The sequence below is a fragment of the Myotis yumanensis genome, unplaced genomic scaffold (genome assembly GCF_028538775.1).
Source record: "Myotis yumanensis isolate MYYU_CA2020_CCGP unplaced genomic scaffold, mMyoYum1.0.hap1 SCAF_13, whole genome shotgun sequence".
In the NCBI taxonomy this organism is placed as follows: Eukaryota; Metazoa; Chordata; class Mammalia; order Chiroptera; family Vespertilionidae; genus Myotis; species Myotis yumanensis.
Genome location: NW_027223764.1, coordinates 47,825,436 through 47,850,502, shown reverse-complemented (window position 1 = coordinate 47,850,502; position 25,067 = coordinate 47,825,436). Strand labels below are relative to the sequence as shown.

Below are 25,067 nucleotides of genomic sequence, written 5' to 3'. Positions count from 1 at the left end.
ACACTGTTAACATTGTGCTGAGGGAATACGGAGCTTTTATTTTATGCCAAGCATTGCCCCAAACGTTGTCCCACTTCATCCTCACAAAAACCCTGGGAGGCGGGTACTTGTGTTGTTCCTGTGGTACCAGTGAGGAGAGTGAGGCACAAGAGGTTAAGGAAGGTGCCCTGGCCACACAGAAGGGGCATGAGCTGGGATTCCCGCAGGCAGGCGGGCTCCAGAGCCCATGCTGGCCACCCCCCTAGCATGTGCCCGCCCCTGCAGATACCTGGCAGATGTCATCTGTGTGCGCATGTCCTTATGCACATAGGCTAGGATTCAGAGTCTAAGTGGGTGATGGAGACCCCTAACCACATGCAGTGGGTACCAGCAGACGGCAGTCTGTGCCATCTCCCGCCCCACAGCTCCCTGTGTGAAAGCCGGTTTAGAAACTGAGGATTGTCTGCTCGCTGTGATTGCTGAGGATAGCGGTCACCCGTCTGTGGCCACATCAGGAAGAGGAGACTGGAGAATCGGTCCAGGAAGCAGGTGGGGTCTGAAACTGCTTCCCCCTCCCCAGCTCTGCTGTCAATAATGTTTACTCCAGGCCAGTAACTTCTCGGCCGTAGGGCGTGGTTATTTTTCACTTGGCTGTCTGAGTTCCTGGGACTTCTGCCCTTCTGCCCCAGTGCATGGGGTGGTCCTCAGCCCGTGCTTCCTGGTGGCATCGGGGACTGGCTGTGAGCTTGGCAGGTCGCAGCCAGGAATGGCTGCCCAGAGGGATGTGGGATTGGCAGGTGTTGCTACCTGGGGGACTGGCACCCGGGAACCCTTCCTCCACTCGTTGGCCTGGTCAGTTAGAGCAGGAGTGGCACCAGGGTTTCCAGGGCACCGCAGGGACGGGCGAGGCCTCGGGACCTTGTTTCCCCATCTGTACTGTGGGGCTGCTGGTGTCTGTCCTCCCTGCTCACCAGGGAGCTGGTGGAGGAGGCGGCGGCATCATTGGGGATTTCGTCCCACTCGTGCACTGTCTTGGGGCCCTGCATACTCCCGTTATCTCTCTTCGTTCCGATACTGGCAGGTAGGCAAGGTGAGGTCTATTAACCCTCCAGTTGAGACAGGAAGAAACCGAGGTTGAGAGGGAGCTGCTCCCGTGGTGGCATGGCCCGCATGCCAGTGTCAGAGGCAGGCTGGCAGCGGGTCTGCTTCCAGGCCGGTGCCCTCACCCTGCAGCACGCAGCTCGCTGGCCTTGCCATTCTGAGGGTCGTGTTCTTCCCCCAGTTACCCAGCACCTGCCGCATCCAGTGTGAGAAGAGCAGGAAGCAGGTGACACAGGAAGCTTTGTTTGCTCCTGACCCCGTGGCTTTGGGATGACTCTGTGGGTCATTTGTTTGTTCAACAGTCATTCATTGAGCACCTGTGGTTGCCTGACCGTGTGAGAGATGCTAGAGCTGCAGAAATTAAAGAGGCGACACCCTGGTGTCAGGGACCTCACAGTTTGGTGGGGAGTGGCAGCTCGTAAACAGTTAGTGCTCATACGGTGCACTGGCGTAGTGTCCAAGCAGAGCATGGTGGAGTCTAGGAGCCCACAGGTAGGCAGTCTTGACCTGCTGGAGCCTCAGTTTCCCCACCTGTCAATGGGTGCATTGCACTATTTTGATTTTTGGGGTGTCCCTGTCTTTTACATTCTGTGGTTCTTCATGAAAACAGTGTTATCTTGAGGGTTAAAACACACCTGGCACCAACCAAAATTTTATGTTGAAAGTGCTCCCAAGTCAGTTGGAGCAGGAGGAGCCTACTGTGTTCTGTATATTTATCTTTTCACACTTACTCCTCTAATGGGACAAGTGCATTTGTTTTGTATGGCCAGGGAGTGTTTTCCTCGCAAGTTGCTTTGGCTTATTGCTGTGTGCCGGTGCCAGGAGGTTGCTTATGGGTCATGGGGTAGGGAGGGATCGAGGGCATGTGTCAGATGTGCTGTGTGGGTCTGAGCCAGGGTTGGGTGCAATCCCATTAGTGGGGTGTCCCAGAGAAGTGGCTGCCATCCCTGGTTCCTAAGGCTGTGTCAGGCCTGTGGGTGTCTCTGTCCTCCTGAGTCTGGGCCTGTGGGCGCCACAGATGTGGACTGTGGGAGCAGAGGTGGTCACTGTGGGCCCAAGTCACTTGAGCCAGGCTGCAGGTGGGGGCAGGGCTGGGACCAGGTCTGAAGGAGGGGCAGGGGCAGGAAAGGTGGAGAGGGCCTGTCCCTGAGGGCTCCCCCTTTCCAGGCCTCATGCTAGGGACATGGTCAGGGTTACACAGCCACCAGCAGCAGCAAAGCCAATGACTCGCAGTCGGTGTCCCTGCATCCTACAGCCCTCGGAGGTGCAGCATTTTCAGGATTGTCCACAGCCTTTTTCTTGATATGACTGTGAACCAGAGGGGAATGTGGGTATAGGGAACGACCCGGGGTGCATCGCTGCTCTCTGCATCGCTGCTCTCTGCATCGCTGCTCTCTTGTGTGTGTGTGTGTGTGTGTGTGTGTGTGTGTGTGTGTGTGTAGGAGGGAGGGAGAAAGGTGAGTGGCTGAGGTGGTGGGACCTCTATTAACTGCTTACATAGAGCAGATGCTTAGGTCTTCACCTCCTTCCTCCACATGGAATTCCTGCTGTAGCAGAGGCTGCTGCTGTGGGCCATGCAGAGAGATAAATGAAGCCTTGCCCTTGAGAAGTCCTCAGCAGGACTGAAGACGTTACGTGTGGCCCATTGCAAAGTGAAAATGTGGGGCCCCTTGCTCATAAGTCATTGAGAATTTTAAGGTGGCGATCGCCAAGTGTGAAGCCAGGCATGGGGGACTGTAGCTTGAGTGCAGGACACCGGCCCTGGTCCCATCTCATAGGTAAAGCCAGGCCTGTAGACGTCAGTCAGAGCCATAGGGAGGGGCAGGCAGGGTGATGGTAACAGGTCATTTCCTGCTGGAGGGATCTGGAATGCTCCTTGGAGAGGTTCCATTTAAAGCTGGGCCTGGAGGGATGGCTAGGACCTTGGTGGAGGTGGTGGTGATGGTGGAGATGGGAACATGTGGGCATGGACAGGGAGTGAGGAGTACTCATCCTTTTAGCCTGCTGGGAGGCCTGGGTGGAGGTAGGGGGCAGTGGGAGGGTGCAGACCGGCTGGGCCCAGCCCTCTAAGACCCTTAAATCTCAGCCTCCGACAGGCTTGACTGTGTAGCCAGGGATTCCTGGTGCTTGGAGATGGTGCAGAGCTGGGCTCTGGGGGGCGCTCTTGGGAGGTGGGGCTCAGTGACATTCCAGAAGCTGGAACAACCGATGCTGAGATACCTGACATTTGTTGCTCACTTAGTCATTCTGAGCCATTGCAGATGAGGAGCGGAGGCGAGAAAGTTTCTGTACTTTGTCCAAGGTGGTAGGTGGCTGAGCGGGGGCCCTAGAGACCTGAGCAGAATTAGAAAATGAATGAAACAGTTGAGCTATGAGTGGTGTCACTGGGATGGTGGCATAGAGAGAAGTGACGAGTACGAGAAGGTGGGGAGTCGGTCAGGTGGACGTTGGCACCTGCGTGGTGGTCGGCTGCTGCAGTGGTGGGGCACCTGCTTTGAGAAGCTGCTCGCCTGTCTCATCAGTGAATCCTGCCAGTTGTTAGCCTTGGTGTTTTGAGCCTAATCTGTTCCCCTTTTCTCATCATCATCCTTTGGACATGCAAAGGCAGCAGTCTGTTCTCCAAACCTTTGTGTTTTTTTGTTTGTTTGTTTGTTTTGGCAACTCTTGGTTCTTTCCTGCTCTCGCATTAATTGCGGTTCTGTGCTGAACGTGGTGGTTCAGGCGCCGTTAGAACAGCTGGGAGAGGTGGGACTGGCTTTCAGCAGGTCTCAGTGATGCCCTTGGGTTTTGGATATTCTTGCGCTTTGAAGGTGCTCCTTATCTTTGGCGCCCCACCCACTGGGTGCTTCTCGCCATCATGTGTCCACTGAACCATGTCCCCACACACTCCCCCCTCAGAGGGCTAACACCATACCCCATATGCCCCAAGACCTGGCCAGGTTACTCCTGTGACCCATTCTAGACTCATTCATGTGACTACCTTTCTTCTCCTGCCCCCAAGTGTCAGAGGATACAATGCTTAGTGTAGAGGATGAAGTAGCATGCAACTGACCCTGCCTGACCCCTTTCTGGGTCTGGAAGGTGAATCCTACACAGTCTCCCAGCCTGGCAGGTGACCTGCGAAGCTTGGTAACTCAATACTGCTTTGCTAATTGTCTGCTGAGGTTACAGCTAGCCCTTGTCACTGCCCATCCACCTGGACCACAGTCCCCCAACTGGGCTAACTGGTTGAGCCAGTGTTCTGGGCACTCATGGGAAACAAGTGGCCTTTGTGGTGAGCCGGTGGACAGAGTGGCTGTCAGCATGGGCGAGGTGGCTGCACAGGCAGGCCTTCCAGGCTGGGCAGGGCCCAGGGAGCTGGGAGGCCTGCAGCAGACCCCGTTTTTCTTGATGATATGGGGCACAGACGTGCAGGGACTGCTCCTCTGCCCTTTGGTTGCCATTGAAGGCAGTGTTTTCTATGTTTCTGTTGTGCCTGTGTCAAGAAGCTTTGTTGGTTCTCTGCTTGGCCTAGGCCTGGGAGGCTACTGGTGGGATGTAGCACTTCTGCATGGCTGTTTTGTTTTTATAATATACTAGAGGCCCGGTGCATGAAATTCATGCGCGGGTGGGGTCCCTAGGTCTGGCCAGCGATCAGGGCCAATTAGGGCAGGGTCAGTTGGGGCCTGCCAGCCAGGGGGAGGGGAGGGGTGCGGAAGGTTGGCCGCCGGCCCTTGGCTCCCCTGGGAAAGGGGCCGCATCCACTGCTACCCACCTGTGGTTCCCCGTCCCAGCCTGGGGCCTGCCGGCTGGGGGGAGGGACCGCAGCAGGTTGGCCGGCCGAGGGAGGTTGGCTATGGGAGTGCACTGACCACCAGGGGGCAGCTCCTGCATTGAGCGTGTGCCCCCTCGTGGTCAGTGCATGTCATAGCGATTGGTCATTCGGTCGTAATGGTTGCTTAGGCTTTTATATATATAGATTTTTACTGATTTCAGAGAGGAAGGGAGAGGGAGAGTGAGATAGAAACATCAATGATGAGAGAGAATCATTGATGGGCTGCTGCCTCCTGCACACCCCACACTGTGGATCGAGCCTGCAACTGGGCATATGCCCTGACCAGGAACTGAACCGTGACCTCCAGGTGCATAGGTTGATGCTCAACCACGGAGCCACACTGGCCGGGCTGCATGGCTGGTTTTTCACCAGGTCTTCTTGAGATGCAAACAGAGGGGAAGCGAGACTGGGAGATTCGAATGTTCCCATTGTGGCAATTCTTCCTTAGTTATTCTGAGGGAGTCCAAACACAAACCCCAAATGTACCACACATTATAAGAGACCATACACCTCAAAGGAACTGGGTAACTATTAGGTGACTTGGTTTAATTAGATTTAACGCATGGAACTTGAGAGGAAGACACATTTAGAAACGGGCTGGGATGGTCCTAGATGTCTTTGCCTTAGAATTTCATTTGCTTGACACACTCGTGGTGTAAAGGAGGATTTGGGCACAGACGTATGTATGTCTTTTGAGACTGTTTTAAGAGGCTCCAGTGAATGATCTTAGAATGAAAAAGTGGCTGGCCCTTTAAAATGGTTCCAGAAGAATCAGTGTCATTAACTAAAACTATGTCCAACAGTTTTGCCCAGTGAATATTAGTAATTCTTTTAACCCCTTCATCTGTTCCTTTCATATGGGAACTCTTTCCTCTGTCATCATGGTTTTGTGTCCCTGCCCCCCACCTTGGATCTGAATTTTGCAACTCTTGGTTCTTTCCTGCCTCCCACATTTGCTGTGGTTTTATGCTGGATATGGTGGGTCAGGTGCGGTTAGAACAGCTGGAGATACCATTTCCCTCGGCAGGACCTGCAGGTCATGTGGAGAGAAGGTGTCCTAACTCAGCCTGGGGCATCCGGGCAGGAGCTGCAGGAGAAGGGGGAGCGGTTGCTTCCCACATGGACCCTTCTGAGGTCATTTCTGTGAGATTGACCCCTTAGGGCTGGACAAAGAGGCTCAGGCTGCATTTTGCCTCCTAGGCATTCAGTTTGCTCTGTTCTCTGGTGCTCCCAGCAGCCCTCCCTCCCCACCCGTGTCTCTCATCTTTGAAGTAGTTGCCATGGACAGAAAGCTTAGAAAATGAAAGAACAAGTTGTAGACTCAGAATGTTTGCCCCCAAGGAAAGCGCATGTTTGCACAAAATCCCGTCTGACAGTTTCCATTTAAACAAGGAAGTTGGGGGCCAGCAGGCCCAGGAAATATGAAGATTGGCGCTTTGTTGGGCTGCAGGCCTGGGTAGCTCCGTGTTGGAGTCCCGTCCATCAGTAGAAATCCGAATTCAGATGAAAATCACTGTCTAGCTGTGCCCCTGCCTCTGCAAGTGTCCATGCTGCACGTCGCCTCGGAGGCTGCTCATCTGTCCCCCAAGGTCTCCTCTTGTTTTTCTGAAATGGGATGAAATGGAACAAGCTTTTAAAATACATATTTTCTGGAGAGGGCCTGGCTGGGATGGTACTTCTGCCCCCGTAAGTCCCTTCTTGCATATCAGGTGGTGCAACACTGGCAAGGCTTATATTTTTTAAAAAAAATCTTAATAGTCTGTCCAAATAGATTCCCTTGATCACTTATTTATTTGCACACAGGCTGAAGATTTGATAGAATTCCTTAACCATGTTAACTTTTTTCCTTAAGAATAATTTTTTTCTAATTATCAAAGTAGTGCTCATTTTAAAGGACCAAAAAAAAAAAAAAAAAAAAAAAAAAGAAAAGCAAAAAGGAAGAAAGGAAAATATTCCAGAACTATACATGATAGAAACCCTGAGTTCTCTTATGTGTCTGCCAGGGGCCTGAGGCTGGGGAGAAGGCATAGTGGCCTCGGACAGTGGTCATCTGGTGGGCAGGGCCGTCCTGGGGATCATACCGTGGCTTCTGGGTGGGTGAAGAGTGGGCAGAGGGAGCAGTTTGGCTTAGAGGCAGCTCAGAAGTAGTTAAGGGTGCAGGGTGCATCTGACTTCAGGTGTAGCTGATGGGTCCAGGGCTAGTTCCCTCACCTCTCTGAACTTCAGGGCCATTGTAAATTGGGGCTAATAGCAGTACCTCTTTGCTGAAGTGCGGGGAGTTGTAAGAACACACGCTCATTTGATGGTTTTTCAAGGCTCTCACTGGGGATGATGTCTACATGGGAAAGGGCTGCACAGAGCCTGGCACAGTAGCAACTGTATTCGTGTGGCAGGGCTGCTGCAACAAGTACCATAGCCTGTGGGGGCGGGGGAGGGGGGGGGCGGGAGGGGGCGGGGCTCTCAAACAGCTGCCGTTTACTGTCTCCCAGTCCTGAAGGCTAGAAGTCAGAGATCTAGGTGTCAGCAGGTTGGGGTCTTCTGAGGCCTCTCTCCTTCACTTATAGATGGTTGTCTTCTCTCTGTGTCCTCACATGGTCTTTCCTGTGTGTGCACACCTAAGTCTGTGTCCAAACTTCCTCTTCTTATAAGGATTAGGGCCAACCCTACTGACCTCATATTAACTTAGTCACCTCTTGTAAGACCCTATCTCCAAAATAGTCACATGCTCTTAAGTAACAAGAGCAAGTTACTGGGGGTTAGGACTTCAACACAGAATTTTGGAGGGGGTGCAATGCAACCCTTCACAGCAGTCATTTCTGTTATGCACGGTTCTGAAATGGCTCGGCGTGCCGAAGTTGCCCAAGTCCCACACCTCCTGGTGTGACTTGGCTCAGTTGTGGAACATTAGGGCGGGGCGGTGTAGGGGTCCCCTTACTCTCTGAGGAGGCTGAAGAGTAGCTGGAAAACATGGAGCCAACACTTACTCTTCACGCCTTAACTAAGCTGGGCCTGGGGAGAGCAAGCACACTGCAGGCGTGGGGTCTCCCATCTGCTGGGAGGAGACTGGGCATGTGTGCTGTCAGGGCTACCTGCCGATGGCCAGAGACAGGAGCCAGGAGGACACTGGGAGCTTGGGGGCTGGTGCTGTGCTCTGTGGTTATGGATTTTGTGTTTTTCTCCTTGCACAAAATAGTAAAATATTTTCTCTTGTTACTTAAGATCATCTTTCTCTCCTGAGGGCTGCCTCTGTGTGAAAGACGCACTCCCCTTTGTGTATTTGAAATACTTCTCTCATCTCCTCCTCTATTCCTTTGAGATGCTGCTTTCAGTGTTTTTTATTATTATTATTATTATTATTATTATTATTTTGTAAATGCCAGGAAGTAGATTTATTAGATCATATGGTAATACAGTGGGGCCTTGACTTACGAGTTTAATTCGTTTGGAGACCGAGCTCGTTAAGGAGCTCGTTAACTCAAATTACTCTATCAACTCAATGCCAAAAATCAGCCGAGAGACAGCTGGTATCTCAAAAAACTCATTAGTCGGGACACTCGTAAGTCAAGGCCCCACTGTACTGTTTTTAATTTTTTTGGGAAACCACCATGTTAGTTTTCAAAGTGGCTATGCCATTTTTGCATTCTCACCAATAGTGCACTAGAGTTCCAATTTCTCCACATTCTCACCAACATTTGTTGTTTTCTGTGTTTTTTTCCCCTAAAAGGTATGAGGTAGTATCTCATTGTGGTTTTGATCTGCATTTCTCTAATGACTGGTGATGTTGAACATCTTTTCATGTGCTTATTGACTGTTTACTTTCTCTGGAGAAATATAACTTATTCAAGTTATTTGCTTATTTTTGAATCAGGTTGTTTTTTGTTGCTGAGTTTTAGGAGTTGTCTACACCCTTTATCAATTTGTGATTTAAATATTTTCTCCTATTCTTTGTGTTGCCTCTTTACTGTTGATAGTGTCTTTTGATGTCCAAATTAAAAAATTTTAATGAAGTCCAATGTGTTTTGGTGTCAAAACTAAGAGATCAGCCCTGACCGGTTTGGCTCAGTGGATAGAGCGTCGGCCTGAGGACTAGGGGGTCCCAGGTTCGATTCCAGTCAAGGGCATGTACCTTGGTTGCGGGCACATCCCCAGTTGGGGGTGTGCAGAAGGCGACTGATCAATGTTTATCTCTCATCAATGTTTCTAGCTCTCTGTCCCTCTCCCTTCCTCTCTGTGGAAAATCAATAAAATATATTAAAAACAAACAAACAAAAAAAACCCAAGAGATCATTGCCATTTCAATGTCATGAAGCTTTTGCCCTGTATTTTTCCTAAGAGTTTGATAGTTTTAGCTCTTATCTTTAAGACTTTGATTCACTTTGAGTTAAATTTTATAAGTGGTATTAGATAAGGGTCCAAAATCATTCTTTTGCATGTAGATATACAGTTTTCCCAGCATCATTTCTTGAAAAGACTGTCCTTTCCTCATTGAATGGTCTTGGCACCTGTCAAAAATTATTTCACCATCTATGCCAGGGGTGGGGAACGTCTGGCATTAGGGGTGAGTTAATTAAATGTTTGACCAAATATAGCAGGCTATTTTTTAAGTTGATAATTTTGTATGGCCCTCGGATGGTGTTATAAATATCCAATAGCCCTTGCCAGAAAAAAGGTTTCCCACCTCTGATATGCAAAGGTTTATTTCTGGTCTCTTTATTCCGTTTCAGTGGTCTATATGTCTGTCTTTATGTCAGTATCACACTGTTTGGATTATTATACCTTTGTAGTAAGTTTTGAAATCAGGAAGTGTGAGTTATCTGTCTTTACTTCTTCATTTCTAAGGTTGTTTCATCTATTTGGGACTCCTGGGGATTCCATATTAAAATTAGGATGGGCTTTTTTCTGTTACTACAAAACACGTCATTGGGATTTTGATAGGGATTGCATTGAGTCTGTAGATCACTTTGTGTAATATGGGAATCTTAACAAAGGCCTTCCTTTTTTACTCATTTCCTTGTGTGTGTTGTTTGTGTTTTGAGTAAGAGTAGAAAAAAAAAGTAGATGGAATTTCGGGAAGAGAAGAGATGAGTAGTAAAGAGTGGAGGAATGAAGGAAGCGGGGAAAGGTGTAGAGCCGTCAGGGAACAGTGAGACTTGGGTCTCCTGAGCAGCTTAGAACAGAACATTCGTGAGCAGTTCCTTCACAGTTAAAATGCAGGTTCAACATCTGTTACTAATTGCTTGACACGACAATCTGTGAACTACAGATAAATACTTCTTATAGCCCCAGTGTACAGATATGGAAGCTGAGGCTCAGGAAAATGACTTGCCCCCCAGTCACCCATTAATAACCAAACCAGGGAGAGCCAGGCCCATCCAGCTCCTGATCCCATGCCCTCTCCCTGTGCAGAGTCACTTTGTACCTCCCGCCCTGTGGCAGGGGTCTTCTTGGTGGGTTCAGACTCAGCAGGAATATTGGGGCAGTGTGGGGGCAAGTTAGTGCTTGTTCATGATCTCAGAGTCCTAGAGACCCAGGCTGAGTTGCCGTGGTGAACTGAGTTGCCGTGGTGATCAGTAATCTTCCAGGCACCACACAGATAAGGAGGGTGGTGTTGATGCTGGTGGAGGAAGATGAGGCATCAAACAGTTGCTGATGAAGATAAGACCTTTCCTTTGTAGTTCCCCTCTTTGGCCTTTGTGGACTCAGTGTCCCTGGCCTGTCCAGCCTGGGTGGTCATGTCCTTGTGGCCTTTCCAGCTCTTGCCCTGAGACTTGGGCTGTTCCCTGAGCTGTCATTCCCTCTGGCTGACTCCTCCGCTTACCCTGATCTGAGATTAATGAAAAGTGGCCGTTTGGAGGATGGCGTGGCATGAAGAGGACAGTGGGAGAGAGACATCCTTGCAGTTCTTCGCATGCAGTCTGATCATCAGAATCATGATCAGGTTCCCCAAACCCTATTGGTTCACTCTATTTCCTGCTGCCTTCTGAGCCAGGATGGAAATATTTATCTAGTTTGTTCCAGAGATTGTACTGGTCTCCCCTGGGTGGACCAGGATTAGCTGATGGCCGGAGGAGTGACATGGTCGGAGGGGTTGAAGCCAGGAGCAGAGGACAGGCCTGCAGCTGAGGTGCGGCAGAGATGACTGGAACCCAGCTCTCTCCCCTTTCTTCCTTTCCGCTGTGGGGAAAGATAACCTTGGCCAAAGTGCCGACGCTGGCCCATAAGCCACTTCCTGGCAGCTGCTTCTCAGAGTTATTGACCCATCGGTCATGATTCCTAGGTGCTTCTCACCTGAACGTTGTCATTGAGCGAGGGGATGGCTTGCTCGCGCCTCTGCTGTCCAGCGCCGCAAGGAATTGCTGAGTTTCAGTTTTCCTGATCTTGTTGGAAAGGGGGTAGTATAGAGTTAGTGGATAGGAGTTATATTTGAATCTAGACCTGCCACTTACCAGCTTTGTTGTTCTGGGCAAGTTACTTGGCCTGTATTTTGCCATCTAGAAAAGGAGGTATCAGTAGTCTGCTGCTCATAGGGTTCTTAGGAGGATTAAATGAAATAATCCTCAGAAATAGTGACAAGTACTCAAAACATGTTAGCTGCTGTGAGTAGTCAGAGTGTGGTAACACATTCAAGAAAAACTTGAGCCAAAGCATGGAAGGTATTTACTGTATGTTGGTGGGTCTCCCTAGCACTTCCTGAATCATGTCCGCCAGTCTCTTTGATACCCAGGAAAGTGCAGGGAGTAGGTGGAGTGCAGGTACAGTTTGATCAGAAGTTGGGAGGGTTGTGCGTCCATCTTTCCTTCACCATTGGGCATCCTGGACATCTCAGCCCACCTCTAAGCCCTCGACCACATGCCTTTGTCTTCAGTCCCTTTATTTGGCCAGGTGGCTCCCCTTCAGCCTCACTGCCTGCTCCTCCTATGCCATCTGTGTTGATCCCTCTTTTCATCCTCAGCCCTGAGCGCTCAGAGCTTATTCTTTGGACGCCTCCACCGCCCTTCCTGTCCATCCTCCCTCCTTGGGTTATGATACCATCAAGACTCATTGCTTTAAATACTGAGCATATGCTGACAGTTCCCAAATGATAGATGTAGCCCCAGCCTCACCCCTGAACTTCAGACCATATCTCCACCTGCTTATCTGTCAGCTGTACTTGGGTGTCTGTCCGTACCTCAAATTAATTTGGTGAAACATGAACTCATGACCCCTTACCCCACCCCAACTCTTCCTCCTGGAAGGTTCCCCATCTCAGTGACAAGCAGCTCACCCTTCCATTTGCAGGCCGAGACCTTGGAGGCATCCTGACATCTCTCTTTCCTGTTCCACACGGAGTCTGTCAGCAGACCCTCCCTGCTTTACCTCCACAGCACCCCCCAGCCCCAGCCCTCCCACCAGCTCCACTCTCACCACCCGCCTGGCCGCCAGCACAGCTCCCTTGGACAATTGCCTTTGCTGTCTGGCTGGTTTCCCTGCTCCCACCCTTCTCTCCCCGTGGACAGCATGTAATGCAGCAACAGCCAGTGATCCTGTTAAAGTGTAAGTCAGACCATGTCTCTCCTCTACACAAAGACTTCTAGAGGTTTTTCTCTCCTCACTAAACTCGGTGCCCACTCTATGGCCTGCAAGGCCCTGCTGTCCCCAGTCCTTCATGCTGCCCCACCCAGATTGTACTTGCACACCTCACAGTTACCTGGGACATGGACACCCCATTCATCATCCCCATTCATGTTAAAAGATGGACTACTGGTCCTCAGAATGGCCACAGAAAGTGGGAAATAAGCATCATTACTGTGGTATTTTAGCAAGTTCATTATTCTTCCAAAATTGTGCGCAGCTGCAGTGAGAGAGAACGAATATTAACTTACAGGCTTGATACTTAGGGGGTGTGCTCTGCATGCTAGGGGGTGAATCTTCGCCTGACCCAAAGGTAACAGCAGGCCCCTGCTGTGTCGCCAGCCTCCCTGTGCCGACAGGGAGAAGGGGATTGGTCCACCCGGACCTGGGTGTAGAGGGTGCATGAAAGCAGTCCTTCCTTGGTTGATGCCCCAGGCTCTGTGGCTGCTCCATTCCAGGGCCATTCATACCTCCCTGAAAGGCGGGGGCTTGTCAGACTCCAAGTTTGGGTCTCAGCATCCACAGCCTTGGGCCATGTTTTTAAAGGAAAGGGGGCTGCGGCCCCAGGGTGGAGTGTGGCTGCCCTGAGCCCTGGTTCTTCAGGAGGGCTTCTTAGCAGCCAAAGGAACTCACCCTCCCAGCACCTCCCCAGTGAGGTCCTCTCGAGTGAGGGTGCCCAGCTCTGGGGCCAGTCTCTGCACCCAGTATGGGCAAGTGCCATGAAGCCATGGCTCCTCGCCCTCTCCCTTCCCCACATTTAGTTCCTATGCTCAGCTCAGCTTACGGGGCCTGCTGAGTGTCCTCTTGGTGGGGAAAAGAGGGTGGGGAGGGGACAGGCTCACTCTGTGGGGAAAGGGGGGGAATACGGGCTGGGAGGCCCTGGGCTGGGCCACTCCTGTTCTGAGACTTGGCACTTGCACAGGGTGAGGGTGACAGGTTCTGCCTGTGTCTCCTCCAGGCTGATCTGGCTTCTCAGGTGGTTACCCAAGTCTACTATCCTCCAGGGCCAACTCCAGACCCCTTCCTCCATGAAGTCTCCCCTGACTGCTCTTCCGCCTTCAGAGCTGGGCAGCAGCCTGGTGGAGAGGGATCAGGAGTGCAGGCTTTGGGCTAGACTGCCTGGGTTTGTATCCTGTTTGCCCCTCAGTAGCTCTACCATATCCTTAAGCAAGTGACTTAATTTTTCTAACTCTTAGTTTCCTCCTTTCTGAAGTGGGACTAATGACAGCCTCAGGGCTGGGGCGTGGGGACTAACTGAGACAAGCCTTCACATCCAGGCAGTAATGGTTAGTGAGGCTCAGACAGCCCAGCAGTTGTCATGGTGAACTGTGTGACCTCGTCATGCTAGTACGGCTCTCACCTTAGATCATCAAGGGGTTGAGGACAGGTTGGAAGGTCTGGTTTGACCATAATAGCAGCAGCTAACAGAGTGCTGGCTCTGCAGGAGCTGTTTCAAGCCCTGCCTTGCCCATTAATGCAGTTGATCCTCAATGAGGTAAGTACTCCTATTATCCCATTTTACAGATAAGCACACGGAGGGAGGGTGGGAGAGCCTGAGCGACTTACCTGAGGGCACAGAGCTGCTAAGGAGCAGAGTTGGGAGTTGAACCTAGGCCGGCTGGCGCCCCATCGGTATTCTACTCATTGCCGCCTTGATTTACAGACGAGGGCCCCAGGCTCAGAGTGGGGAAGGGACTTGTACAGTCTCCTGGCAGGTGAGCACCCTCGTCAGCCCCAGCTTCTCTTCTTCCCACCAGACCCAGCCTAGTGCCGTGCGGGTGGACTGTGAGCCCTCCGTCGGTTGTGAGCCGGCTGCAGTTCCTGAGGTGTGAGCTAGGAGAGGGTCCAGGGTGAGGCAGGTGGCCTGGTGGTGACTCCCACCTGAGGCCAGGCAGCACCTCCCCACTCTCACAGAGCCCCGAGGGCATGGTAGCTTGCCTTCTCCCTCTCTCTTCTCAGGGGCTTTGGGGCGGGGTGGTGCACATCCTCCTGGGACCTCAGCTGTCTCAGGGCAGCTGGCAGGCCAGCCTCTGTGCACCTCCTGGGCTGGCCCCTGGCTGGAACACGTCTCAGAGCTGCAGCTTTCACGGGAGAAAGCGTGAGTCACCGGGGCCTCTCGGGCTCCAGGTGAATGGAGCGCTGTGTGAGGGACGACTTTCTGTCTCTCTTGGGCCCCACAGGCTGGTGACCGCTCATGTGATTTTACTGGAAGTTCTTTCTAAGAGGTCTCCGTGACCCATGGGCTGAGTCACAGAGTAAACACAATCTGCAGGGCCCGCAGTGCTCTTGGGAAGGGCGCAGACAGTGCGTGGCCCAGGCTGGCCCGGAGTGTGCTGCTCTCTCCACGCCTTCCGCCTTGACTTGGTTTGCGTTCCACCTGCAGGCCCTGGCCAGCCACGGACCCTGCATTCTTTCCGGCTGCGGACCTGGCCTGGGCCTTGGCAGAAATGCGGAATCTCAGACCCCACCCTGATCTGCCCAGGTAGAGCCTGCACTTGAGCCAGGCTCCGAGGTAACTCCTACAGTCAAGAACCCCTCTCTGGTTCCCAGGCCACGAACCCCCGGGGCGCATGCTCTGCTCTCCTTTGCTGGAAACGTTTCCAGTTCATCAGCTTTCTCTGGGCCTGGCAGGACCTCTGCGCAGGTGTGCATGAGGCTGCGGGGCATGTCCTGAGGGCAGTGCCTGCTGTCCGTGGGCATGGGGGCAGTGCAGGGGGCGCGCGTTGGTCTGGGCCTCTCCTGGAAGTGGAGGATGTGTAGGCGTCAGAGCAGGTGGGGTGCAGGTGCCTTGGACATGGCCGAGAGTGAGGGGCTGTGAGGGGCAGGGGCTGCCTGTGAGACAGGACTCCTGGTGGCCTCTAGATCTGATTGTGAAACCCCAGAGGTAGATGACGCTTGACACCGCCTCTCAGAAGCACCGGCTTGGAAAAAAGACCATGTGACTCCTGTGCCAATTCCCGAAAGTCCTGACCACACAGGCCTTTTAAGACCACAGGAGCCGCAGAGACAAAGCATGACCAAGACAATGTCGTCTTCAGGCCCTTTCCACCCCCCGAATGACGTCTAAGGCCCTGGGAACATTGTAAAAGCTGGGCCCTGTCCAATTTTAATCGCTCCTTGCCGGCCCCCCCACCCATAGCTCCCAGGAACCTTGCCAGCTGACTCGGGGGTGGTGATGCCCAGAGATGCAGGCAGAGATGTCACACCGTCCCTGGGTCAGGCCCCAGAGCTCCGGCAGGACTTCGGGGACAGGGGAGAGGAGCAGAATGTGTTGGTTGGCCAGTTGACTCCCCCAGCTGGGGTGGGAGATGGGCGGGGAGAAGGAAGGCTGTCTGCCAAGTTTAATTAACAGTGGAAACTCGCCACAGGGAAGGAGAGAGACCATCTGAGGAGGAGGGGCTGTTTACCGGAAGATGGGGCACTGCTGATGCCAGTATGAGGAAGGAGCGAGGCGCTCCTACAGGGAGCGTCCAGCAGAGCACTGGCACCCTGTCCGCCAAGTTGCAGGCAGGATTGGCTTGAACTCCGAGAACCTGGAGGTGTGAGTGGGAGAGTTTATTTATGCCTGCCTTTCTGAGTTGGCGTCTTTTGAAAACAGTCCACCAGCCTACCAGCTGGCTAGCCTTCCTTGCCCCCATACATGAAAGAAATAATTGAGAAAATGGCGACTGCGTTTAAAAATAGGCATTGTGTTGCCCTCTTGTTCTTTGAGGATGTCATGGTCTGCCTGAACTGCATCTGACTTTATTTCATGGATCCCTACCCAACACTCGACATTTATGATCTGGGAAGAGAGATCATTTGAGAAGTTTGTGATGCTCATTGTTTAAAACAAAAATGCAGAGATGTTGAATGGACAGTGAAATGAATTCAGTGTGGGTTGAACTTGAATTCAGGAGGTATTTCATTGAACATTCCTATTCGTTTTTTTAGTAGGATCAGGGCATTTCAGGGCTGAATAGGGTGTTCTGGTTTTAGCCTCCTTCTGATGATGTGCAAGTCCCCGCTGATTCCCAGCCAGGTGTGCTGGGGGCAGCACGGACTGTTGGGCCACCCTGACCTGGAGCTTTCTCCACATTTCCCTCCTGTTCCCAGCGCTGCTGCGGCAGGCCATGCGGAACAAATTGAATCCCTTCTGACAGTCCTACTTGAAGACAGAACACTGGCCCACTCCCCAACTCATTCTCTTCAGTCCACGCGAAACACCTGTAGGTTCTTCAGAGAGTCTCACAAAATGTGATCATGAGGTCACTGGTCTTTCCTGGCCGCTGTTCTAGTTTCTGCCATTACCAAAGTCCCCCTTTATTCTCTTCTTTCGCTCTCCCTTCATCTCTTTTTCGTGCGGACACACCTGCTTAGCTCAGATGCACCGGTTGACCATCTCTCTGCCCTCCAAGTGTGGTCTTTTTCTTCTCCCTCGCAATTTTCCCCTTCCCCTGGGGCCTCTCCTGCTCCCCGCCTCCTCCTCTCCCTCTCCTCAGTCTACTCCCATCTCTCTTTTCTTTCCCTTCTGAGGATGTGTTGCATGTATGGGGTGGCTAGTAAAGAGTTGAGATGGGAGCGAACCCCTTAACTTTGACCCCACATTTCTGGTCCTGGAGCCCTAGATATTAGTTCTTGGCCGCTTTCTGACACCAAGTCCTAAGGCTTGTTCAAATCCCATCCTGGGCTCACCCACCATGCCCAGTACACACTCCTCTTCATTATAGTTCTTTTGGTTCCAAGAACAAAACACTGCATTCCTCCCGTTATCTTGTTTTGAGTGACCCACCATCTCTGCATGTTGTGCTTTTTTAAACTCCCAGTTTAGTCTCCGAGTCTGTTCACCCTCTTATCTTTGTGTCGCCCATAGTCTTGCTAAGCAAGGCACACCTTCTGTTGCCATGAATCAGTGGAGAGTGGAATCGCTGAGGTGGGGCAGGCGAAGGACCCCATAAGCCGCCTGGCTGAACGCTTCATCTTACAGACCAGGACAGAGTTTCAGGAAACTGACGTGATTTGCTCAGCATCACCCAGCTCCTCGCACTCGGACACGAGCTGAGTTCAGACGCTGAGTTTCCTGACCCGGAGGCTTTTCCTGATGCTAGGCGGGAATATCCTGTCTGAAAATATCGGAATTCAAACCAAACCATAGTGGTTGTGTGTCTGTAGCCAGGAGTTGTGTGTCTATAACATTGTGTTGACAAACAACAACAACAAGGAAAGGTGCTACTCCCTGGCTTCGAGGACAGTGTAATTGCTCTGAACTTGATGAGTAACTTTTAATAAGGGGGTAGACACTGACTAAATTATTAAGGACTGAGCTTGAATACAGTTAGAACCTAAGAACAGAGTAGTCCGGCAAAAACCACAGGTAGTTCATCGACGGTCAATTTATGCTGTTACCCTCTGCATGGAAGCCAGAATTATAGTGATACTATCTGTGGGGGATCCTCACGGCATTTAACCGGGGCATGCTGCTCCCTCGCTGAGCCTTTCCCCAGATGTCCCAGTAGGAAGCCAGCCGGCATTCCAAGTTCCACGCTGCCCGCACATACATCAGCCTCCAGAGCTGAGGGTGCGGAAGGTGAGGCAGAGGTGAGGCAGAGGCACCAAAGACTCGTTCCTGCCGACTGCCCCTGCCCTGCCTGGCCCTTGGGATTCGGTTTCTGGTCCCTGGTGCAGGGCCTGTTCTCAGCCTGGCGATGGCTGAAGGTCAGTTGGTCCGGCAGTGGTCTGGGGTATAGACAGGAGGCCCCTTGGGGTTAGTAACAAATGCTCTCCCTTTCTGCCCCCAGGCTCCACCTACAGCGTCTTATCCATCATGCCCTCCGACTCCGAGAGCAGCAGCTCCCTCAGCAGTGTGGGTGAGTACCGCCTCCCGGCCCCTCCTTCCTGCAGAGCCGGTGGGCCAGGGTCTGGGTGCGAGCCGGGGCAGCCCCGCGTCCAGGGGATGGGAAGCTGGCCCTCACCTTGGATATTACTCATGGGCTCATCTTCCGTTGATTCCATTTACATTTTCTCCTCAGCAGTATGTTGTCTTCGTGGAGAGGGCAGGAATCTGGCTCTGGCCGTCGAAGGGTGGTGGGTGCCGGGGGAGGCACCTGTTTTGCTGTTTCTTCACTTGTCAGGGCACAGGACTTCTCAGTGAGCTCCCCCTCCCCCACCAAGGCCACCTGTCCATGAGACTGGCCCCCTGGGGACTGTCCTTTAAGCAGGAACAGCCTGCCAGGGTTGTTGCCATGGGGACAGGAGTGGCAGTCCATCCTGACATGGATGTTTCCAGAAGCCCATAGCATGAGGCCGGCTGTGCTTTCACTTGACTGAGGACGTCCTGGCAGGAAGATTGTCGTCGTCTCCCCGCTGACCCACACCGCTGTGCCCACCCCTGTGCCACACGCCCTCTGTTTAATACCCTGGTGGCAGTTTCTGATATCCCGAGCTGGTCTGGGTGGATGGGGACCCCTTCAGTGGTGAGGTGACTCCTGGAGTTTTTGAGTTGAAAGGGCTCACAGCAGACCGTCTGGTCTGTGTATTTGGTTTTCCTTCCTACAGACGGATAGGGAGATTTCCACTCAAGGAGGGGAGCCTTACGCCAGAGATTCCAGAGCTCGGGGGCAGGCCTTCCTGGCTGTGTGCTCTCTGGGCGACAGCTGAGACCTCCCCTAGGTGCTAGAAGTGGGTTTGAGATGTGGTGGTGACCACAGGTGTGGTCCCCGTGCTTGTGCATCTTAGGGTCTATGGGGGGGAAGACAGTTACAGAAGTGTACAAAAAGTGAAGTCAGAGTGATGGGGAAGGGAAGACAGGTATGGTGTAGGGCAGTGATGGCGAACCTCTGACACGCGAACTCATTTTTTTGGTTGATTTTTCTTTGTTAAATGGCATTTAAATATATGAAATAAATATCAGAAATATAAGTCTTTGTTTTACTATGGTTGCAAATATAAAAAAATTTCTATATGTGACACGGCACCAGAGTTAAGTTAGGGTTTTTCAAAATGCTGACACGCCGGGCTCAAAAGGTTCGCCATCACTGGTGTAGGGGGTACTGTATTTATTTGCTATGGCTACCATAGGAAGTACCACAAACGGTGTGGCTTGTATGACAAAGGAATTCTCTTGCAGTTCTGGAGGCTAGAGGTCTGAGACCAAGGTGTGGTGTTGGCAGGGCCGTGCCCCTCTGAAGGGTCCAGGGGAGGGTCTGTTCCAGGCCTCTCCTGGCTGCTGCAGCTGCTAGCAGTCTTCCATGCTCCTTGGCTTGTAGATGCATCACCCAGTCTGCCCAAGCCTTCATCCTCACATGATGCTCTCTCTGTGTGTCTCCAAATTTCTCCTCTTAAAAGGACACCAGTCATATTGGTTTAGGGGTCTCCTTCCCCGCCCCCCCCCCCCCCCCCCCGCTCCCCTCCCAGTGTGACCTCATTGTAACTTGATCATGTGTAAAAACCGTATTTCCAAGTGAGGTCACATTCTCATTTACAAGGGATTAGGACTTGAGCATCTTTTTGGAAGACAAAATTCAGCCCCTCACAGGTTCCCTCGTCCTGTGTAGGGTTCAGGGAAGACTCTTCTGGGACCATAATTCAGAGCTGCTGAGTCTCTATCACTTTGTCCTTCCTGCTTTGGGTCCAGGAGACACGTTGATTGCATGATGGGATTGTCGGAATTTCGAACTTGGGGCTGGCTTTCAGGAAGCACATGGGGTGTGCAATCGGGATGAGGAGAGCAGTGAGGTGCAGCTTTTGTAAAGCTGTGAACTGGTTGAGTCCTGAGTGTGTACCCCTTGCCTCTCTCATGCTTCACCCTTTTCCAGTTTCCTGTTCCTTGGGAACAAGGTACAGTGATCTAACTTATTCAACTTCACATCCATACTTTAAGGCTGAACCCAGCACCCTTTCTGGGAGCATTTGCATGTTAAAAGGGGGCTCCAGAGAGAGGTCTTGCTTAAACCACAGCGAGCTAGAGCAGGAGGTGTTTTTCCAGACCTCCACATGCCTGGAAGGAGTCTTGTCAGTAGCCTGCCATTTAGCTCTGCACACACACTGGTGGTCCTTGGGAGGAGGGGTCAGCAGTGTCCCCGGATCTTGTTAGCAGGCCGACAGGGAGCATGCTGTGTCCAGATCTTGAATGCCGCAAGACCGGGTTGCATCCCTCAGGTCCAGCCCTCTTCAGTTCACCAGAACAGGGTTTGCTCCTCTCGCTCTTCTGCATGCAGGTGACGCGCCCTTGGGGTGGCTAACTCCATGTCCTCATGGCTGCAGCAACAGGGATTACCGACTCACACCGCCTTAAACAATAAACACATGCATGACCTTGAACAGTAAGAAGTGAGCATCCATGGTGTGGTGTCCTCTGCCCGCGCCCCCCCCCCTCCCCTTAGCCTGATGGGGACAGTGTCATGGACCCTGATGTCCATATGGGAGCCACAGGCCATAGGTGGTTTTTAAATTCAAAATAATTAAAATGAAATAAAATTTCTAGTTTCAGCAGTCACACTAACCACATTTCAAGTGCTGTCTGACCACCTGTGGCTAGTGGCTACCGTATTGGATAGAGCAGGTAAAAGAACATCTCTGTCGCATGAACTGTCCTCTCAGAGGACAAGAGGGTTGTCTCGTTATGAGCAGAGAAGCCTTCCCCAGAACTCCCTCAGCACAGTCTCCTCTCACTGAACCGCTTGTCCACGTCTGAACTGGTGCTCACCCAGTGTGGCCCCTGGACCAGCAGCCTTCTGGCACGTGTTAGAAATGCAGGTTCCAGGCTCCACCTCCTGCCTGCTGTATCAGAAGCTCTGAGCGTAGGCCCCGCATGTAGGCGCCCTCCTGGTCTGGGTTGGGTGGGCCTAACCTAAGCCCTGGCAAGAGAACCGGAATGTGGGGGCTGGCATGGACCAGCCCTGGGTGTGGAGTGAATGGTGGGGTCAGCCTCGGGACCACTGCGCCTCCTGGAGAGTCCGTCCTGGCTCAGCCCTCACCCAGTGCCGCAGCCCTTCCTTTCCCGGGGGCGCTGGCCAGTCAGGTGGGGACTGGCTGTTTCTGTTCGAACCTAAGGAAAGGCAAGAGAAAGGTCTTAGAATAAAAATGTCACCTCTGATCTTCCATGTATATCTCCCTAACAAAGGACATTTGGGAAGAGAATGGCAGGTTGTATTCCGTAAAAGAAACTGGTAGATGAAACCTTGAGTATATGACATTTTCTTAACGTTGGGTCCCCTGGGTGGCGTTAGATCCTTAGGCGGTCTGTCCCGTTTCGGCTCTCCAGCTTGATCCCACTGATACCTCACCCTGCCTTTGCCAGCTAGTGGTCTTAGAGGCTGCAGTGTCTTTCTGTTGAGGTCTCTCCAGGCAGTTTGTTTCCTTCCTTCCTTTCTTCCTTCCTTCCTTCCTTCCTTCCTTCCTTCCTTCCTTCCTTCCTTTCTTTTTTTTTTTTACAGTGTAAAATTTTTATATTTAGAATTAGGCAGCTGGACTCATTTTAGATGATCCCAGTTTTGTTGGCAACACCCAAAGCATCATCGTCAGGAGCCAGTCGAACATATGCCTTCTTCTCTTCATCAGGCCTCATGGGGTGTTGACCTTGGCCACCTCAGTATCATAGAGCTTCCTCACAGCCTGTTCTGGTGCTTGTTGGCCTTGACCTCCACAAGGAACACAGTGTATTGCCGTCTTCTGTCTTCTCCATGGCTGATTTCTCCATGGTCAGGGGTGGGGATTTGATGGTGGCACAGTGGGCAGGCTTGTTTCTCCTGGGTGCACATTTCTGAGGATATTTGGGCTGCCTTCGGAGCCTCAGTGTCTTTGGCCGTCAGAAGGTGGGTGACGTGCGGATCTTCTTTGTGTGGCTGTGGGCGCCTTTCAGCACTGCTTTCTTTGCCTTCAAAGCCTTTGGTTTGGCTTTGGCTTTGGGAGAGATAGGGGCTTCCTTCTTAGCTTTTGGCACCTTCTTCACCATCTTTTGTAAAAAGCTCCAGGCAGTTTTCATCAGCTGAGTGTGGTGGCTTCTTGGAGGCCCTCCCCCATCCCCTGCAGCCCTTTGCTAAGGAACCTGCCCCGGGGAGGCCCCAGGGATCTGCCGGGATAGCGCACTCCACATGTTTTCCTCCCCCTACATCCGCACCTGACTTCCCTGGTGTCTTTTATTTCTCATCTTGAGTAACTGGGGCAGTTTTAAGTAGAGCCATTCTTGGGTAGCATTTATAAAATGAGACTTAAATGTCATACAAATCGAAGTAACAAGAGGGATTTCTCATTGAACAGAGAGTTCTCTGGCCTGTTGGCAGGGCTGGGAGCCTGAGAGCATCCTTCATGTCCCAGCGACGATTTCTTGAAAGTGCAGCTTCTGGTTGATAGGGAAGGTGGAGGCAGGGCTGCACCCCGACTCCGTGTACCCTCTGACTCTTCCTTCTCTGGTCCTTTGGGACCAGGGGCCTGTTTTTCCTCTCAGTTCAACAGAGGAATAGGAGCATCTCTCCTCTTGGAGCGTGCGTTCAGTCTCGTAGGGATCCCACTGGGGCCTGGCCCCGACCTTAGAGTCCAGTGTCTCAGTCCATCCAGGCTGCTCTAACAGAATGGATGGCTCAAAGACAAGCATGTATTTCTCCCCGTTCTGGAGCCTGGGAGGTCCAAGATCAAGGTGCTAAGGCCGCTGCAGCGTCTGGTGGGGCTCATTGCCTGGCTCAGTGGTGGCACCTACCCACTGGAACCTACCTGGCAGGGTTGGGAGAGAGATCTCTTTGGGGGTGGGGTTCCTTTATGACACATTAATCCCATTCATGAGCGCTCCAAACTCATAACCTAATCACCCCAAAAGGTTCCACCTCCTAATATCATGACTTCAGGGTTAGGATTTCAACATAAGAATGGGGGGGCGGGGGGGCGGGGACGGACACAAACATTCAGACCTTGGCAGCAGAGATAAGCTACTGGTCGTTCTGCTGTGTGAAACAGAAAGGAACAGCCCGGGAAGGAGCAGCTGTTTCTGATAGTGCTGCAGAGTGAGTTCCAGGGAGGGGGAGCTTCAGGTGGGCCTCCAAGGCATGGCTCCGGAGGCAGTAGGCCGGCTCTGTGTGTCTAGGCTTGGGTTTCTGCCAAGTAGATCCCGAGTTTAGGACTGAGAGCAAGTAGCTTATCTGGGAGGAGAACTGGGAGCTGGGCAAGGCTACAGCTGCTGCTTGGCGGCTAACATCCTCTCCCTGAGTCCTGGGAGGAGCTGAGCTGTGGGCTGCAGGACCGGGGAGGCCGTGCCCCTGGTTCCATATTTAGGGAAGTGGTCCTCCCTGCGTTTCATCAAAGGGTGATGCCTTTAAGTGTAGTGGCTAGTGGACAGCCAGTAAAACAAGGAAGGAAAAGCCCTACCTGGTTTGGCTCAATGGATAGAGCGTCTGCCTGCGGACTGAAGGGTTCCAGGTGCGATTCCAGTCAAGGGCACATGCCCGGGTTGCGGGCTCGATCCCCAGTAGGGGGTGCGCAGGAGGCAGCCGATCAATGATTCTCTCTCATCATTGATGTTTTTATCTCTCTCTTCTCCCTTCCTCTCTCTGAAGTCAATTAAAAACAAAACAACAAAAACAATAACAAGGAAGGAAAAGCTACACTGGGCCACAAATGCAGCTTTGTCAGGCATCAGAATCACCTGGAGGGGATCACCCCAGGGGTTCTGATTCAGTAGGTCTGGGTGGGGCCTGAAATGTGCATTTCTAACAAGTTCTCTCCTGATGCTAAGATGCTTCCAGAAGCACTGGCTCCGGGTGTGGGGCTGTTTCCCCTGTAGCCCTGGCTCTCCTGGCTGGAGCGGAGGTTGGCTTGGGTTTGCTCTCTGCTGCCTGTGATGACCTCGTCCTGCTGCTCCTTTGCTTCTCCCCTGACAGCCAGGGCCTGGAGGTGTCCAGAACGTTTACCTGGGCATCCTCACTCCACCTGACCACATTTGGCCTGTACCAACTTCCTCCTTGGCTCTGGCACCATGCCACAGTGCTCTGAGGCAGAGCTGCCACCTGTCCAGCTGTAGATAAGACTGAGGGGCAGCCTTTGGGGCCGGCTGGAGTGTGGTGATGAGGGAGCCAAGGACAAAGGGACTATGGCCAAGAAGCCCACCCAGCGGCCAGGCTGCTCACTGAGCCTCGTGGTCTATGGGGGTGGCCACATCAGCTGGGGCGACGAGGAGGAGGAGCCAGGACTCCTGTGGTGGAGACAGGGCTCTGCCCACTCTGGTTCTGCTGCTCCCCTCACGCCAGGGCCAGTGAGTGATGGCTCCTTGTCCAGAGTCCAGGGCCTGTGCCAGGTCTCCTGGAATCTCCCTCCACCCCTTTTGAGGCCGTTTCAGTGCGATCACATCCCTTACCCCCGAATCCCATCTGAGACACCAAAAAGGAAAAGAAAATCTGCCTTCTCAAGTGGCTTCCAGATTTGGGAAGAGGAAGGGGTGAAGCTGGGGAGAATGGACAGTTTAGCATTTGAATCCGAAAGAACAACTGTCCTGGATAGGAGAGAGAAGTGGCATTTGGCATTTTTTGGACAACTCACTTTTTAAAAACATTTACCTTTATTGTAGAAAATATTACAGGTGTCCCCCTCCCCCATTAAC

The 25,067-nt window shown here is 52.3% G+C and overlaps 1 protein-coding gene across 3 annotated transcripts in view; it reads left to right on the top strand.

Annotated features, from left to right (window-relative positions):
• Positions 1-25,067, top strand: part of DLG5 (discs large MAGUK scaffold protein 5) — a 108,173-nt gene that overhangs the window by 26,097 nt on the left and 57,009 nt on the right. For 2 of the 3 annotated variants that reach the window (XM_070433050.1, XM_070433049.1), the window contains exon 2: positions 18,283-18,351. The exons of the other annotated variant lie outside the window; for it this stretch is intronic. In XM_070433050.1, the coding sequence (XP_070289151.1) occupies positions 18,283-18,351 (69 nt within the window). The remainder of the gene's footprint in view (positions 1-18,282; positions 18,352-25,067) is intronic. 3 annotated transcript variants of the gene reach the window in all.